The sequence below is a fragment of the Ornithorhynchus anatinus genome, chromosome 2 (assembly GCF_004115215.2).
Source record: "Ornithorhynchus anatinus isolate Pmale09 chromosome 2, mOrnAna1.pri.v4, whole genome shotgun sequence".
NCBI lineage: Eukaryota > Metazoa > Chordata > Mammalia > Monotremata > Ornithorhynchidae > Ornithorhynchus > Ornithorhynchus anatinus.
This window is the reverse complement of record NC_041729.1, coordinates 131,269,167-131,288,781: the sequence shown is the minus strand read 5'-3', so window position 1 is coordinate 131,288,781 and position 19,615 is coordinate 131,269,167. Positions and strand designations below refer to the sequence as shown.

The 19,615-nt window shown below is 40.4% G+C and overlaps 1 protein-coding gene across 2 annotated transcripts in view; it reads left to right on the top strand.

Annotated features, from left to right (window-relative positions):
* Nucleotides 1-14,743, top strand: part of KLF12 (Kruppel like factor 12) — a 440,849-nt gene extending 426,106 nt beyond the window's left edge. For both annotated transcript variants that reach the window (XM_029057478.2, XM_039911204.1), the window contains one exon: nucleotides 11,800-14,743. In XM_029057478.2, the coding sequence (XP_028913311.2) occupies nucleotides 11,800-11,981 (182 nt within the window). In that variant the 3' untranslated portion in view covers nucleotides 11,982-14,743. The remainder of the gene's footprint in view (nucleotides 1-11,799) is intronic.
* The last annotated feature ends 4,872 nt before the right edge of the window (nucleotides 14,744-19,615 follow it).

The following is a 19,615-nucleotide window of genomic DNA, read 5'->3' as shown; positions in this document are numbered from 1 at the left end:
GATTATCTTGTATCTACCCCAGTACTTAGTACAGTGCCTGGCACATAGGAAGCACTTAACAAATACCATGAAAAATGAAGAAATGAAGAAGAAAGATTGAGGGAGATTTACACCAACGCCTGTATTACTGCAAAATGAAGTACCTAAAAGCTCTGTAGTGCATCTACAGCTATTTTTTAATCCTATGCTCAGAGGAAAAGTGACTTACATTGTCACTATATTTTTTTTGAAACATTATGGAAAAGTAGGGTTTTTTCTTGCATTTTTATAAAATCTATAATCTCCAGTGATATCCAAGAACTACTTGGATTGGACTCTTCAGCATAAAATACTGTGGGGCAGTCCCTACATATTACATGTTATTTTGGACATCATCCCAAAACGAATTTATCTTTCCAGATTTCAATTGGTGACTCCCAGCCCTAGAGCCAACCGGCATAGGTGTGGTATGATTCAGTGTGACTTGTTAGTATTCAGTTTGATAATAATAAGTGAGGGAAGAACTGTACTATTTTGACTTTTTATACACATTTTACTTGGGCAAATCACTCAATTTCCATGACTATTTCCTCACATGTAAATTGGGAATTAAAGACCTGTCCTTCCTCCTATCTAGATTGCTAGCCCCAAGTGGCAGAGGGACATTGTCTGACCCAATTACTTTGTACCTGCCCCAGTGCTTAGTACAGTGCTTGGCACATAGCAAGCACTAAATAGTTAACTTTATTTGGGGGAAGCAGCGTGGATTAGTGGAAAGAGCCTGGGCTTGGGAGTCTGAGGGCATAGGTTCTAATCCCGACTCTGCCACTTATCAGCTGTGTGACTTTGGACAAGTCATCTAACTTCTCTGTGCCTCACTTACCTCATCTGTAAAATGGGGATTAAGACTGTGAGCCCCACAAGGGACAACCTGATTTGCCTTGTATCTACCCCAGAGTTTAGAACAGTGCTTGGCACATAGTAAGCGCTTAATAAATGCCATAAAAATATTCATTCATTCAATAGTATTTATTGAGCCCTTACTATGTGCAGAGCACTGTTCTAAGAGCTTGGAATGTACAATTCGGAAACAGATAGAGACAATCCCTGCCCAGTGATGGGCTCACAGTCTAAATGGGGGAGACAGCAAAGCAAAACAGAACAAAAAAAACAAGACATTATCACGATAAATAGAATCAAGGGTATGTACACGTCACTGACAAAATAAATAGGGTAATGAATAATATTTACAAATGTTCACAGTGCTGAGGGGAAAAGAAGGGGGAAGGGGAAGGGGCAGAGGGTGGGAGCAAGGGGAGGGGAAGCAGAGGGAAAAGGGGAGCTCAGTCTGGTAAGGCCTCTTGGAGAAGGTGAGCTCTCAGTTGGGCTTTGAAGAGGGGAAGAAAGTTAGTTTGACGGATGTGAGGAGGGAGGGCATTCCAGAACAGCGGTAGGTTTTGGGCGGGTCGATGGCGGGACAAGCGTGAACCAGGGACCGTGAGGAGGTGAGCAGCAGAGGAGCGGAGTGTACGGGGTGGGCAGCAGAAAGAGAGAAGGGAGGTGAAGTAGGAGGGGCAAGGGGATGGAGAGCTTTGAAGCCAAGAGTGAGGAGTTTTTGTTTCATGCAAAGGTTGATAGGCAACCACTGGAGGTTTTTGAGGAGGGGAGTGACATGCCCAGAGCATTTCTGTAGGAAGATGATCCAGGCAGCAGAATGAAGAATAGACTGGAGCGGGGAGAGACAGGAGGAAGGGAGATCTGAGAAAGGGCTGACACAATAATCCAGTTGGGATATTATGAGAGCTTGTACCAGCACGATAGCCATTTGGATGGAGAGGAAAGGGCAGATCTTGGCGATATTGTGAAGGTGAGACTGGCAGGTGTTGGTGATGGATTGGATATGAGAGGTGAATGAGAGAGCAGAGTCAAGGATGACACCAAGATTGCAGGCCTGTGAGACGGGAAGGATGATAGTGCTGTCCACAGTGATTGGGAAGTCAGGGAGATGACAGGGTTTGGGAGGGAAGATAAGGAGCTTAGTTAATATATTATATTTTTATATGGAGCTTAGTTAATATATTATATTTTTATATATTTCATATGTTTATATATTTGTATTTATATCAAATATATATATTTAGTGCTAGCTATGTGCTAAGCACTGGCATGTACATACATAAGAAGCAGCGTGGTGGCTTAGTGAAAAGAGCCCAGGTTTGGGAATCAGAGGTTAAGGGTTCTAATCCCAGTTCCGCCACTTGTCAGCTGTGTGACTTTGGTCAAGTCATGTAACTTCTCTGGGCCTCAGTTACCTCAGTTCTAAAATGGAGATTAAGACTGTGAGCCCCAGGTGGGACAACCTGATCACCTAGTATCTACCCCAGTGCTTGGAACAGTGCTTGGCACATAGTAAGCACTTAACAAATACCAACGCTATTATCATTATTATGATGCATATTTTTAAATGTCTATCTCCTTTAGTCTGTAAGCTCTTGGTGCCCAGGAATTGTGTCTTTCAACTTTGTAGCATTTTACTCTCTGAACGGCTTGGTACAGTGCTCTGCACACAGTAAGTGTTCAAAACTACCACTGAGTGATCAAATGAAATTGCCTCCTCTACAATTAGGATGACAAAACATGAATCAGGCATTTTGAGTTAAAATTCACTCAATTAATCATATTCATTGAGCACTTACTGTTTGCAGAGCACTGTACTAAGCACTTGGAAAATACAATTCAGCAACAAAGAGAGACAATCTCTGCCCACAACAGGCTCCCAATCTAGAAGGGGAGAGAGACATATCAAAATAAACAGGCATCAATAGCATCAATGTGGATAGAATTATAGATATGTACACATCAAAACAAATAAACAGGTATTAATTATAAATACATAGAATTATAGATATATAAAATGAATGGCACCTATATTTCAAAATGCGCAAATCTCTTCCTGTTTCAAGTTTACATCAGGATGCTCCATTATGGAATGGCAGTGAGGAGCAGGTGATGAAGAGAGAGTCCCATGCAGATAAACAGAGAAACAATCTTAAAAGGTGTGATGCAGGGGGAAGCAAGAGAAGAGTTGAAAGAGAAAGGAAAGAGTGAGGAAGGTGGCATGGAAAGGTCATCAAGGAGGGTCAGCTTCTCTATTTCACTTCCCATTAAGTGAAGTCGATATCTTATTATGTGACTTCTCTGATCTAATATAAATACATTCACGTAGCTGTGATGCTCTTGGAGAGCTAAACCTTAAATCCCAACCAAAAGACCCCCAGGAATCACTGTAGGAGTGTATTCCTGACTATTTGTGTTAATGGAGAAAAGGGACGCCATCATAAATAACTGAAGTGAATGGGATCTATAAATCAATCAATCATATTTGTTGAGCACTTAGTGTGCTCAGAACACTGTACTAAGCGCTTGGGAGAGCACAATATAATACAAATTTAATGTATTTTACATAAATGATAAATGATACATGGCAGAGAATGCCATAATTAATACATAAATTATAAAAAAACTAATATGGATTCAAATCAAATTTGAATCTCATTTTACCAAATGGATTACATTCCTCCTCCTCGATCTTATCTTTCCCCATAGCTACAAGTAATTGCAATGTTCACTGCTTTAAGTTTGTTTACCCCACCACCTTTCCCCCCCTTGATTTTTTTAATGGTCAGTTGAGTTCCAGATGAGACACTCTGATTTATTTCAGTTAGAACTGGTCCCTTCCAGGACCACAGTTCTGCTGGTTCAAGTAATTGTTCGGCAAAGTTAGGCTGCTTGCCTCCATGTAATTCTGGTCCAAACAGAATCCCACAGTTGGGGAATTTGGGTTTCAGGTTTTACCAAAATTTTATCCTGATATCTACTCACCTACCCATTTTATTTCATTCACGCAAATCCCCCCAAAATTTGTGTTATGTCTCTGTGCTTCTTCTATGCTTGCTTCCACTCTACCCATCGCCCTTTCTGTATTTCCCCCACTTCTCCCACAGCAGAGAGTTCTGTTGCCCCTCCTCATTTCCCACTTTCCCCATTCCTGGGAAGTCAGCCTCCCGGGGGCTGGGAAAGTCAATGACAAGAGAAAGCCTCTGCTGCTGCCATGACAAGTCACCCCTTCTTCCACTCCTCAAAGCGAACCTTTGATTTTTCTCCTGCTTTCCCCCTCCTGTGAGAAATGACCAGATGCACAATTTCTGCCATTCTACCCCTTCACCACCAGCTGTTGTATTGTACTCTCCCAAGGGCTTAGTACAGTGTTCTGCACATAGTAAGTGCTCATAAATTGCAGTCAATCAGTCACATTTACCACTAACTGATTGACTTACCCTGAAGAGACATTTGTTATGCACCCTCCTCCCAACTCCTGGACCAGCAAAATTGTTTATTACAAAGATGAAATAAATCCCCAATTCTTTTTTTTAATCATTTCTAAAGGCTAGCCCTATTAAGCCCTCCTTCAAAAAGTAGGAAGAAATGCCAGTAACTAGCTTTCAAATCATTAGTGTTTTAAATTCCAAAAAATCCATACTCTATCCATTGACTACAGAGTAGCAATCCAAACCTCTTGGAGGCCCTCAAACTGACCTCAGTCCCCAAGGTCTTCTCCACCTGCTGCTTCCAATGAAAGTGAATTCCAAGTCTTTTGGCTCGAAAGGGACCACCCTCACACATGTAGCAAGTTGAACAGTCCTTGCTACATTTGACCTACGACACTTTTCTCTCCTTATCTAGGTACCCTGAGTAATTTTTCAATAAGAGATACTCTATCCCCTCAGAGTGGCCTAGTGGATAGAGCTAGGGCCTGGGAGTCAGAAGGACTTGGGTTCTAATCCTGGCTCTGCCACATGTCTGCTGTGTGAGCTTGGGTAAATTATTTAACTTCTCTGGGCCTCAGCTATCTCAGCAGTGCAATGGGAATTAAGACCGTGAGCTCATGTGGGTCAGAGACTGTGTCCAGCCCAATCTGCTTGTATCTACCCCAGTGTTTAGTACAGTGCCTGGCACATAATAAGCACTTTACAGATGCCACAATCATCGTCATTATATGTTCTAAATTAGTTTGAAATGCCTGAGCAGTTCTCCCTTCTGGGAATAACTGCTGGACTTCTCAATTTCTTCATGTTCAGGAGATTTTTATTCTCCACAAGAAAATTAGACCTTGTGACTTAGTCTGACATTTCTTCTTCAGCACACAACTCTAGTTTGATACTGGGTGACCTTTGGGTGTTTTTTCAGGTATGAAAAATCACTCTTTGTTCTCTGATAATGCTCCAAAGCTATACTAATCCATTAAACACACAGACCTCATTTTCTTCTCTGAGGTGTCCAAAGTCAGTACTTCCTTATACCATATACTCTGTATGTGCTCTACTGCTATGTTGAGTGTGATACATGGTAGTTTGGAACTGAACTATGCCTTTCTTTTGGAGAGCAGCACTGTGGACTCTTAAATCTCTGACCAGATTAGCTGAAGCTGAAAGTGTATTTGTTCTGCGAGGATTTAGATCCCTGAAACCTTTGAAGCATCTTCAACTCCCAGTGGAAAGAAGACATTTTTAGGAATTAGAAGATCTATATTCTATTCTTTATCTTCTCAGATAGGGGATTCACCATTCAAATGTAACAATAATATTATGATCATTATTATTACCTTCATCATTGATAATAATAATAAGACTAATTGTGGTATTTGTATTAAGCACTGGTATAGATATAAGAGAATCGGGTCAAACATGATCTTTGCCTCACACAGTGCACTTTTTAAGAGAGAGAGAAACCAGGTATTGGGACAGATGAGGAAACAGGCAGTGTAAAGTTAAGTGACTTGCCCAAGGTTACTCAACAGACAGGTGACAGAACAGGTATTATTTTCTAGATCCTTTCACCATGTCCAACCTGATTATCTTGTATCCACCCCAGGGCTGAATATAGTGCTTGGCACATAGTGCATGCATAATAAATGCCACGATTATTATTACTATCTGACTTCCAGGCCCATGCTCTTTCCACTAGGTCTCACTGCTTCTATAATCTTGTTAAGGACCTTGCCTTGTGTAATATAGTGTTTCAACAATTTATTTGCTGAAAATGAGCATAAAAATATCAATAACAAATTTTTTAAAAGATAAATCCATAAATAACTGAGTTGAAGATGTGATTGAGATGGTGGGGATAGTAAAGAAAGAATGAAGCATTGTAAGAGAGTTCATGATAAGTGTAGTTTGTTTCCTATATTTAATCGAGCTTAAAATGATGTAAGTCTAAATAAGAAATAAGACAGAATGTGAATAAACATGCACAGTTTCAAATATAGATACCAAAATAATTACATGAAAGGATTTTTTTTTGGCTGGTACCCCTGAATATCAACTGGTTGGTTTGGAAACTACAGCTACAGTACTTTTGATGAGTTTCCAAAGATGCTTGTTTAGTTCCTCAAGGGAATTCTTTTAAGCTTAGCAAATGGCAGATAGTCCATTTCTAGTCTGTATGAACTCACTAGAATGAAGATATTTGTGAAGTCCTCTCAAGTATTGTTAGTGTAAAGATCAAAAGAAGTTTTTGTGGTGATACAATTTAGCAAATAAGCAGGATAAAAGGGAAATGGAGGCAGGAAGATAAAAAATCAAGTTTTACTGCATAGGAAGCAGTGTTGTCTAGAGGAAAAAGCATGGACCTGGGAATCGGAGGACTTGGGTTCTAATTCTGGCTCTTCCCGTAAAGCTGCTATGTGATCTTAGGCAAGTCACTCCCCTTCTCTGTGCCTCAGTTACCTCATTTGTAAATCAGTCAATCAATTGCATTTATTGAGTGCTTACTGTAGAACACTATACTAAGTGCTTGGGAGAGTACAGCACAACAATATAAAACACATTACACATATATGATCGATTGAATGAATTGCCTGCCCACAATGAGTTAACAGTCTAGAGGGAGAGACAGACATTAATATCAATAAATTATGGATATATATAAAGTGCTGGGCTGCTGGGAGTGGTGATAATAATAATAGTAGTGGTATTTGTTAAGCACTTACTCTGTGCCAGACACTGTACTTGGGTTGGACACAGTCCTTGTCCATATGGGGTACACAGTCTTAATCCCCATTTTACAGATGAGGGAATTGAGGCCTGGACAAGTCACACAGAAGACAAGTGACGGGATTAGGACCCTTGACCTTCTCACTCCCAGGCCTGTGCTCTATCCACTGTGCCATGCAAGTCAAGGGAATGGAGAAGGGAGTGGGAAAAGAAATAATGAGCACTTAGGGAAGGCCTCTTGGAGGAGATGTGCTTTCAATAAGCCTTTAAATGTGGGGAGAATAATTGTGTCAAATATGAGGAGGGAGGGTGTATTAGGCAGGAAGATATGTGCATGAGATCAGCAGTAAGCTAGATGAGATCAAAGTACAGTGAGTAGGTTTGCATTAGAGAAACAAAGCATGAAGGCCTGTGCTGTAGTAGGAGAGTAGCAAGATGACACAGGAGGGGGCTAAGAGATTGAGTGCTTTAACACCAATGCTGAGCTTCTTTTTGATGTGCAGATGGATGGTCAATCACTAGAGGTTTTTGAGTGTGAAAACATGGACTGACTGTTTTTGTAGGAAAATGATGCAGGTGGCAGGGTAAAGTATGTCCTGGGGTGGGGATAGACAGGAGGCAGGGAGGTCAGAAAGAAGGCTGATACAATAATCAAGGTAGGATCAGATAAGTGCTTGGATGAAAGGGATAGCAGTTTGGAGAGGAAAGGGCGGGTTTTAACAATGTTGTTAAGGTTGAACTAATAGGATTTAGTAATATACTGAATATGTGGGTTGAATGAGCGAGTCAAGCATAATGCCAATGTTATGGGCTTGTCGGACAGGAAAGGTGGGGGTGCTGTGTACAGTGTTGGGAAAGTCAGGGGAAGGGCGGGCCTTTGGGTGGGAAGATGAAAAGTTCTGTTTTAGACTTGCTATATTTGAGCTGATGGCAGGGCATCCAAGTAGAGATATCTTGAAGGAAGGAGGGAATGTGAGTCTGCAGGGGAGGAGAGAGATCAGGGATGGAAAGGTAGATTTGGGAGTCATATGCAGGGAGGGGTAGTTGAAGCCATGGGAGTGAATGAGTTCTCCAAGGGGATGGGTATAGATGGAGAATAGAAGGGGACTCAGAACTCAACCTTGAGAGACACCCACAATTAGATGGGAAGCAGAGGAGGAGCCTGTGAAAGAGACTGAAAATGATCGGCCAAAGAGGTAGCAGGAGAAAAGACAGGGTCAATAAAGTCGAAGTTGGATAATGTTTCCAGGAGATGGTGGTCTAAAGTTTCAAAGGCAGCTGAGAGGTCGAGGAGGATTAGGATAGAGTAGAGGCCACTGGATTTCACAAGGAGATAATTTGTGAGCTTTGAAAGGGCGATTTTCTGGGGAGCAAAAGGTATGGAAACCAGATTGGAGGTGGTCAAGGAGAGAACTGGGGGAGAGGAATGTAAGAGAGCAAGGAGTTTGGAGAGGAATGGTAGGAGGGAGATGGAGAGATAACTGGAGAGAGCTGTGGGGTCAAGGGAGGGTTTTTTTAGGATAGGGGAAACATGACCATGATTGAAAGCAGTCACCCAGTAAGTCCTGGGGAGTAGGTGATGATGAGGACCCCTCTAGAGAGAGCAGCAGCGGAGACTGTTATCTGGGGAGAGTCAGGTTCCAGTGATGATGAGGAGGAGGAGCAAGTGGGTTGGAACAGCTCAAGGTTGAATGGAAGCTTTTCCATGATGGAACTGAGATTCCACAAACCATATTTGGCTGAGATTGGGAGGGGAGGAGAGCTGGGGGATTCTGGTGGAGGGGATGGCACGAGGAGTGGAGAGGAATTGACTGGGAGTGAGTTGATGGGGACCAGCACAAGGGGGAGGGGGATGAGGGGTGTCACTGGGACAGGATTCATTCAATAGTATATATTGAGTGCTTACTATGTGCAGAGCACTATACTAAGTGCTTGGAATGTACAAATCGGTAACAGATACAGTTCCTACCCTTTGATGGGCTTACACTCTAATCGGGGGAGAGAGACAGACAAGAACAATAGGAATAAATAGAATCAAGATAAATAGAATCAAGGATAAGAGGGATGGGTTTGGGAATAGGGATTGGAGCAGTGCAAAGGGTGGGGAGGGTTTGGATGGAGGGGGAGGAGAGGGTGTTCTGGGAAAATGCTTCTGGTTTCCTCAGTAAACTGCTGAATTGAACACAGGTCTTTGGGTCCTTGAGAATGAAGATTTGAGAATTTAGGAGTAATTCAGAGGCTGGGTTGATGTGAAGGCAGGCAGCTGTTGATATGCAAAAATCTGGGTCTGGGTCATTGTCACCTGGGGGTGGGACAGCCACAACTCTTCTGGGTTCTCCTTTGTGGATTTAGGCCAGGATGCTGGGGAAGGGAGAAAATGAAGAAATGACTGTTTCTTGGCTGCAGCAGTTAGAGAATGAAATGCCAGAGTCTTGGCAGGAATATGGTAGACAGTAGTTCTAATGGCAGAGAGAGCTCAGAGTCCTTGGCAGGTCTCTGTCCCAGCTGACATTCACTACTCCTTGTCGGTTTATGACTTGTTAAAATGGGGGTTAAGACTTTGAGCCCCATGTGGGGCATGAACTATGTCCAACCTGGTTAGCTTGTATCTACCCCACACTTAATAAAGTGCCAGGCACATAGGAACTTTGCTTCCCTAAAATGGGGATTAAGACTGTGAACCCCATGTTGGAAAGGGACTGTGTCCAACCTGATCAGCTTGTCTCTATGCTGTGCTTAGAACAGTGCCTGGCACATAGTAAACATTTAAATATCATAAAACGAACACAGTAAGTACTTAAATACCGAAAAAAAAAGACATGGAGTAGGTCCAACCTGATTAGCTTGTATATACCCAGCCCTTAGCACAGTGTCTGGCACATGGTAAGCGTAGACAAATACCATATATATTATGGTAGAAATTGAGGAAAGCATGGGCCTAGGAGTCAGAGGAGCTGGGTCCTATTCACAGATCTGCCACTTGCCTGTGTGACTCTGAGCAAGTCACTTAACTTCTTAGTCCCTCCGTTTCCTAATTTGTGAAATGGGGATTCAATCAATCAATCAACTGTATTTATTGAGCGCTTACTATATGCAGAGCACTGTGATAAGCACTTTAGAATTAGCAGTCACATTCCCTGCCCATAAAGAGTTTATAGCAAGGCAAGACTGGTTTGGAGGGGGTGTGAAAATGATGATTGAGTGCTTTAAAGCCAGTGCTAAGGAGTTTCTATTTGACACAGTGCTGATTATCTTGTATCTACCCTAGCGCCTAGCACAGTGTTTTTGTAAATAGTGAGCACTTACCAAATGCCTTAATTAAATTAGAAAATACATACTGTATTACTACCATCCCTTTCAGTAAATTTTCCTGCCTTCAGTGAGGAAGTCTGAATTATATTATATGAATGGCATTTGTTAAGCACTTACTATGTGCAAAGCACTGTTCTAAGCGCTGAGGAAGATACAAGGTGATAAAGTTGTCCCATGTGGGGCTCACAGTCTAAATCTCCATTTTACAGATGGGATAACTGAGGCGCAGATAAATTAAGTGACTTGCCCAAAGTCACACAGCTGACAAGTGGCTGAGCCAGGATTTGAATTCAATTTTGAAAGTATACAATCAAAGAATTTAATAATAATGATGGTATTTTTTCTTTCATTCCATCGTATTTAAGTGCTTATTATGTACCAAGTACTGTTCTAAGCACTGAGGTGGTTACAAGGGAATCAGGTTGGGCTCACAGTCTTAAGCCCCATTCTATAGATGAGGTAACTAAGGCAAAGAGAAGTTAAATGATTTGCCCAAAGTCACACAGCTGGTAAGTGGTGGAGCCAGTATTAGAACTCACGACCTCTGATTCCCAAGCCCATGTTCTTTTCACTGTCATGCTGTTTCTCAGAATTTAGTAGTCTCATCTGAACATCTCTGGTCCAAGAGAAAACAGGGAAGGAGTATACCACTTGATGTTTTGTACTTCCCCAGTGCTTAATGAATAATGTTTTATTCATGCTTAAATGAATGTTTTTTGGTGCTGGTGGAGGTGGTTTTTCAGTTGTTTTTTTTCTTTTTTTTAAATGCTACTTGTTCAGCGCTTACTGCGTGCCAAGTACTGTACTAAGCACTGGGGTAGATACAAGATAATCAAGCTTTTTACAGTCCATGTCCCACATGGGGCTCACAGTCTTAATCTCCATTTTACTGAGGGACAGAGTAGTTAAGCGAGTGGCCTAAAATCACTCAACAGACACGTGGAGGAGCCGAAATAAATACTCAGATCCCCTGACTCCTAAGTCCATGATCTTTCCACTAGACCATGAGAGTCAGAGGATCTGGGTTTTAATCCCAGCTCTGCTACTTTTCTGATGTGTGGCTTGGGGCAAGTCACTTAACTTCTCTGCTTCAGATCCCTCATTTGCAAAACGGGGATTAAATATCTGTTCTCCTTCCTACTTATATTGTGAGCCCCATGTGGGACCTGATAATCTTGTACCCCGGCGCTTACTACAGTACTTGGCCCATAGTAAGCGCTGAACAAAAATGAAAATTATACTAGTTATCATTGGTATTATCATTATTATTACTGCTGCTGCTAAAACTACTGTTACTAAAAACTGCTCTTCTGTTCTTTATCAGTGAAGAATCACCACGAAGCCCAAGAAAGAACTCCCCCCTTGGCTAATTAATGAAGCTTGTCAGGCAAGGAGGTATGAGATGATTGAGAATGCTGGATGAAAAATAACTTCTTCTCATGTTCCTTCCTCCCAGGCGAAAAACCTTACAAGTGTACTTGGGAAGGCTGCACTTGGAAGTTCGCTCGCTCGGACGAACTGACGAGGCATTACCGCAAACACACGGGAGTGAAGCCATTCAAGTGTGTGGACTGCGATCGCAGCTTTTCCCGATCTGACCACTTGGCACTTCACCGTCGGAGGCACATGCTTGTTTGAGGCAATGCTACTACCTGAGTCCTTCCAAGTGTAAGAGCTGGGTCTCTGAGCTACCCCCTGATTCAGCAGGACTGAATCCCCCTCACAGTGTTAACGCAAAAGGGCATCGTCATCCTCATCACCATCATCTCACCTTGTCTGACGGGAGAGCGAGGCTAGAAACGCCCCTCTTGTCCTCCCGGCTGCCTGAAGGTAACCCAACTCCATGGCTGACAGATATGTCTTCATGTTGGCCTGGGAGACTAGGGACACGAAGGTTGAAAGGGTCTGGCATCATGTTCCGTGCTGGGTCCTCTTCCATTTGTAGATGCTTATGGCTTATACATTTTCTCAGCTGTCAGACATTTTGTTAACGCAGTTTAGTGATGGGTTACCACAAATGGATGGCAGAGAGCAAGACCTTTAGGACTTGGATTGTTATCCCCAATTTCTTCTTATGGGTTTTTTTTAATGACCTCCTAAGTAATGTAGAAAATCCACCTAACCTATGTTTTCGGCAAGCCGCATAAAGTAGTAGATGAGAAGAATCTGATGGAGAGGTCCATCACCAGAAAATCAGGAGCAGGCAAGCAGGCCGTTGCAGGAAATGGTGGCATGTAGAAATCCCACACAGTGTGGATGTATGCCCTGCCCTCTTAAAGATCCAACATTTATTGTTTCATTTGTTTTGTCACTGGTCGTTTTTTAGTTTGGTTTGGTTTCATTGACTGTGTGGGTCTGTAAAGTAAAGGGGCAGCAACATTTCAGTGCAGCCCGGTTATCTTATGGTCTGTCTTGGACTAGTCTTGGAAGTGTGTCCTGATTTGTGTAGGAAGAGTCTTTCTTGAAAACAACTACTGCCCTAAAGCCCAGTGCAACTTTCTGGACTTCCCTCTACTCTTCCCCCTCCCCTCCACCCCCAAATGAGAGTCATCGCTTCCAAATCTCAACATTTGGTACAAGGAATAAGGAAAAGAAACCTTCCCAGACACTCCGGCACCAGCATAAAAGGTGTGTCTGTCCAGGCAAAGCCAGCGCCCACGACAAATCAGACATAGCAGAGATGGAATTAATGTGCCTCTTGAGGAGAAAAGCAATAATGAATGAAAGGACTTTCCTCCCAGAAACTTCCTTGAGAACTCCCCTTACCAACTCTCATAGTTAAGAGTAAAAATAGCTCTGTAGATGTTTGGTTCCAATGACCATGGAAGGGTAAGCTTTCGGTTTACTTGTCATTCTTGGGTTGTGTTTCACAGCTAAGGACTGTGATTCCTCTTCGTTCTTTTAGTGCATTGGTTTGGATGCTAGAAATGCAAAGTAATCAGGGCATTTCTTCTCGAGATCAGGCTCGTAGGAAAGATATGCTCCCAGAGGAGTAAGAGCAGTGGTGCTAGTTTCCACACTAAGACAGATGAGGGTAGGAAAATCTCTAGAAATTTTCCCATGAAGTTTCCGTTCAGGCAGTGATTGAGTCCAGTGACTCCTTACTGGACTCTGCAGGAATATTCTACCCAACCTTTTTGTATTCTGGATAAAAGTAAAGTGCATAGATTCATATACAAACCCACAAAATGACAAGCCAATTTGTATTCAATAAAGTATATGATAAAGCAATATTTCACTAACATTTTTTTTCCTGAAAAAGTTATTTATTCAACTTAGTGTGGTTGTCAGGGCTTGGTGTGATTTTTATTTGTGAAGATTTTTATAGCATGGTAAAAAGGTGTCCAGAAAGATCTTTTGCAATATATTTTCATTATGAACACTTTATTTGGGAATTGCACAGATTAAAACCTCACAGTGTTTCTAGCTCATTTTGAAAGGTCTGACCAGTGTGAAATAACTTCTGATTGCTAAAATATCCTCGATGGTGAGTCTGTTAATTCCAAGTTATCTTGTACTGAAAAATGAAAATAGATACAGGAACTGTGAACATTTAAACCAGTAATATCTATCACATCTAGTATTAAAGTATATTTTAATTCAAGGAATTCAAGGAATAGTTTAAGGGTTTTCTGGTTAAGAGCATCCCCTCCAAAATATATGCTTGATAAAATCTACCAGATAATTAAATAATCCATTGAGAAAGAGTCTATCCCAGACAAGGACTACTGCCATCAAGACTAACTAATAAAACAAGGGGACTGTGACTACTCTGAAAATTTCCTGCATTGATATAAATACTACTTGCCTGCTCAATGCCTAAACACAAATCCTAGGTTTGGTTTGATGGAATTCAGTATTTTGACAGTTCATTGAAGAGAATCAGCATGGGAAAACAATTTCTCCAAACTGATTCTGCCCTAAATGGGGACATGATGAGACCCCGGGATAATGAGTGATCTAATGTGATACTTGCTGCCCTGTGCAAGGATGGTTAATTGATGTCTTCTCATTGAGAGACAAATTTTAAAATATTACAGGTAAAATTGATTTTGAGAACACCTAAAGCTTAGTACAGAGCCAGGTTTGAATTAAATTCAACCCAGAGGGATCAACTTATTTCTGATAGAAAAGGGAATAAAGATGGAAAGCAGGTGAACCCTTGCAGTGTAGGTAAGAAAGTCTTGGACCTAGAACCATTAAACCTCCTCCTTCAATATGGCATCATCCCAGTAGCTAGATCGAAAGGAGAAAGTAACTAGTGGACAAGTAACAGAGCATTTTAGTTGAATGGTAAAAACTGGAATTTGGTTTAGTCTGATCTCCTTATTAATGTCTGTCTCCCCATCTAGACTACAAGCTCGTGATAGGCAGGGAACATATCTGCTATTTCTATTGTACTGTACTCTTCGAAGCACTTAGTACAGAGATCTGCACATAGTAAGTGCTCAGCAAATACTATTGATTTGATATGGCTCGGCACGCTGAAAATAACGTTTATAAAAGTGAATGGGTTTTATAAAGTTGTTTGGTACTAGAAGTGAGTGAGAGAGAGAGAGAGAGAGAGAGAGAATGTGAGGGAGAGGGAAGTGAAATGGGGGAGAGGGAGGGAAGAACGGATGGGAGAGCAAGAAAAAACAAACATCCTTCCTATCCTATTCCTGTTATAGCTATAGGAGTTACTGGGACCTAATCCTCTCATTTTGTGGTTTGGAAATCTTGATAACTTCAGTGGGAATGGTATTAGTGGATTCAGTCATTTATGTTTTCATTAAATCTCTATCCTTTTAAGTTGGTGTTAAATTGTTTAGAGAAAGGACAATTATGCTTTCTCCTCTTGTTCATAGACTGTGGTCTCCTTATAGTTGGTCTTTGGTCCCCTTAAGGCTGGGTTCAGACAGAAATCTTCAAAGACTTACACCATGAAGACCATAAAGCTATTTCTGGCATCCCCTTTATAAAACACTATAGACCATTTGTTTTTAAGAGAAGTTGAATAACAACAAGGTAAACCACATCATTTTTTAAAAAAAACAAGGGCACATTTCTTAATTCTCTTTAAAGTCTAAGGAATAGGAAGATGATTGTTCGCAAAAGAATTTACAAAATGCAAAATATTAAAAGTGGCAATCTCCAAATTAACTGAAGGGTCTCTGTCAATCTTGTTGTAGTAGCACATAAGACTGGCAGGGTCTCCTTTTCTTAAAAAAAAAGTATTTGAACTATGCTGCACTTTGAACTCAGTTTATTAATTGTCAATTTACACAGAGCCTACAGATGCAGTACTTTTTATTCTAGTCTTGATTTATGCCATTTTCCAGAGTTGTAATTGAATCAATCTGATATGATGGGACCTTTAATTGAATTGCACACTCCCACTCATGTTTGTTCACCGTTGTCCTGGAATAGTTTTAAGAGGATAATTTACCAGTCAGAACATTAATTGAAAATGTATTTAGCAGAGTTTAAAATACCAGCATCTAAAGAGGCTGAAGGTTTAACTCCGGAGTTTAAAGGGTTGGAAACACCTTCCGTGATTCATACTCAAAAATGAGCAGTGATATTTATTGTGCGCTTACTGTGTTCAGAGTACCGTGCTAAGCGCTTGGGAAAATATGATAATCCAGATTTAGAAGATATGTTCCCTTCCCACAGCAAGCTTCCAGACTTCAGGAGCTTACAGTCTTTGGTTCATTGTGCAATGACTACACCTGAATGACCCAATAATGCTGTTTCTTATCTTAGTGGGTAAATTGTCTTCTTTTACAAGATATTATTAGATCAAAAGCTTTCCATCTACTTCTTGAGAGTTGCTGCTTTCACTACCTAGCTATCTCTTTATGGTTTATGAAGAGGATATTATGGTATATCTTCCATAATATAGCCAACCTTCTTCTCTCTGTACATCCCTGACTTCTGCCTTCCAAACACTGTAGTATATGTGTATACACCTACAGAAATGTCTGCGTCTTTTTGTGCTATCAAGTCAAGAATCAAAAAAAGAAAGAATTTGATAATAATCCATAATGTCAGGGAAAATGATTTACCTATTAGGAACTCAGCACATATTGCTACATATCTCTTGACCTGCATTGCATTTTTTAATGTTCATAAAAATAAAACTCCTCTATTTTCACAATGCCATTAAAAGTGTAAATTTCATAATCCATGCCAATCTTACATTATTCTGTTGAATATTGAACAATTTCAATGGAAATTCAGATTTTAGTAAAAAAAAAATTGGTAGACTACTGCATCTTTAAAAATAGAATGAAGGTATTTTACTATACTTTTAGCAATTGAAATATTCTGTAATATATGTGATAGTGGAAAAGTATTTTCAAACTCACAGTTTTACACAGGTTGTAAATAGTTTAATGAAATACGTTTTTTAAAAGGTTTTAGTTTTCATCATACAAAAATGTGTTCGGATAGACTTTGTAAATCTTTCAAATACTGAATATTGCTTTGGAACTACATTGATCCACTTGGTCAGAGCATATTCTGTTTGCTCCAAACGGAGTGGCCCTCTCATCTCCATTTATCTAAGATGGTATCAAATAGAATGAATCATTCCCGAGTCCCAGGAAATGGATTCCAAACATAAAATTCCTTAGTCTCACCAAGGCAAAACAGCTGGAAAGATGTTTCGAATCATTTTCTTTTTCCCTCTGGCCAAAAGTTTCTTCAACAAAAGATTATTCTGTTAGAACCGGTGGTCTCTTGACTAATTCCAGAGGGAGTCGTAGAACTTTTAGGTATGAAGACATGTCAGTGGTTGATGCAGTATGGGATGGTTGGGTTGGGGCATTTAGAAAACACACTTACAGCAGCTCTGTCTAAGATAACTCCAGTCCTCCGAATTGAATTAGAAACTGAAAGTGCCTGATTATGTACACTACAGCTGATGGGATGTTCCGATACTTTTAAACAGCAATAATTACAATTCACTTAATCAGTCATTTTCGCAATAATTACATTTAAAAAAACCCAAACCTGCTTTGCCCTTAATGCATCCTGATCCATTGGCAGTTTTTTTTTTCTTATTTCAATCCTTCATGCACGACAACAGGGTTTAAAAGTCAATCGATCTGCAGCTGAGCTGTGAACATATTTTACACTGCATACCTCAGTTCCAAATTGTGGATGAAGTTTCTCATAGTTTTTCACCCTTGATTCGTGAATAACCTCCAGGAATTACCTAAGATTTTTCTCAGTGAAACATAGCCCTGAAAATAACAATAAGCATAGCTTATCTCGCTAGATGTATGCGAGTAATAGGACTAGTGCTAAGTTTCATTTTCGTGTAAATTCTTGTTGAATCCTGTCCACTGACTTTGAGCTCTTGAATGTAAATATCCATGTCTCTTGCTGTTGTTGTTTTTATCAGTTTCACCCAACGAATGAACTTTTGCCTGAGCATTCTCAAAATCTTTATAGGATTTTTTAGGGAATCGAAAAAATTACTAGGGCTATCCATAGTGCTTAACCCACCATCTCGATTGGCTAAGGGTTTCAGGTGTTCCTGTAAATGAAGCCAGTGACAACAGGAGAAAAGCTTAATCTCATGAAAATGGACACTTTTAGGTCAATCAAGAACGAGAAAGTTTCTTTCAATATAGGCGGGTTTCCACCTGTTTAAAGATGAATCTTCTTTAAGCTATTCATTTCCAGAACTGGCGAACAGTAGCAGCACAGCCAATATAGAATTTATTGCACAGTTCAGGGGGAGTTTGAGAAGCAGTAACATTTGGGTAACAAAGAAATGATATTGTTTCTTTTCCGATTTCTTACTTCCCTAAGGAGTATTCTTAAGGTTTTACTCAAGAACAGTGGCATTCACATAGTAGATTAATTTAGCTAAACACAGGTCAAATATGAACTTTTCTTTGTGGGGGGGAGAGAATGTTGGTTGTTGGGTTTTTTTGTTTGTTTAGTTTTATTGTGTGTTTTTTTAATGCACAAGATTTCTGACAGAATGTTGATTCATTGATGTGCCTAATGGACTTTGAAAACATTGCAAGACTGTCATTTTTCATATTGTTTCTGTTTCTGAAAATGAATCCCCTGACTTACGATCTGTCTTCCTTGATACTTGGCTAAGGGAAGAGAAAAACCTGTATGAACAAATTCCCTTCCATGCTGAAACCAAACACTCTGTGTGCAAAATCTACTGTAGAAGGGGATGCTTCTCAGATAATTGGGCTTCTCAGGCAATAATTTCTCAACCCTTAAACCACAAACTTAAATGAGTTGAAAAATGATGTGAGGTGAAAAGTCACCATATTTTTCCATCTTAGTGTTCACCTCCAGATGTGAAGGGTGTACAAGGCGTCGGACCCTGTGTTTTGTGTTAGTACACCGAAAAAATGATTTGTTGTATGAATTAGTTGGATCTTGCCATTTCCAATGAGTGCTGTTTTGGACTTTGAAAGAAATGTATGTTCCAAAGGGGACATTTGTCTTCTAGCAGTGCAAGTGGTAGAGGGTGAGAAAGGAATGATGTTTGGGGGATATCAAAATCCTTTATTACATATTTCTTTCTCTAAAAGAAATGCTATATAATTCATGCTGAAAGTTTTGGTACATTATTTTATTGCTAGATTCCTTCTGTAGTAGCAAGGGCGCTATGTTCCCATAATCAAATCATGAAATAAATTGAATTATTCTACATTAACCTGTTAAGTGCATGATCTTGACCTGGATCACTGGTGTCTGTATTCGAGACTCTCTCCTGTCGACTCCACTCCAAGTTTTCAAAGTTCATTCTGCTAGAAACCTCAGAGAAACACAATTACCATCAAAAGGGACTGTGAATGCTTTTTATTCATTTGTCCATGTCTAACTGGAATGCATTGCATCACACTGAAGAGTCCCTGAATGATATGAGGTAAACATTTACACAGCCAGCTTTAAAAACAACGTTGGATATTATATCCCCCTTGATCCAAATACAATTGCGAGAATCATAAAAGGCTCCGTGGAAAAAAAAAAACAAAGAAAAGAAAGAAACCAATTGAATTTGTATGTCTACAACAGAACATCCTCACGATCGTCTGTGTTGTGAAAAAAATAACCAGACTAGACCACATATAAGATGCCCACCTGCCTCTTAAAATGACATACCTATCATTAGTAGTAGTCTAGACACTGTTCTTTATATGTGGGGAAGTTGATTCAAAGGTAGTGTTCTTTTGAATGATTTTCTCAGCTGTATTTGAAGAAACAAGAGAATATAGATAAACACTATCTATGGCCAAATCAAGCAAGCA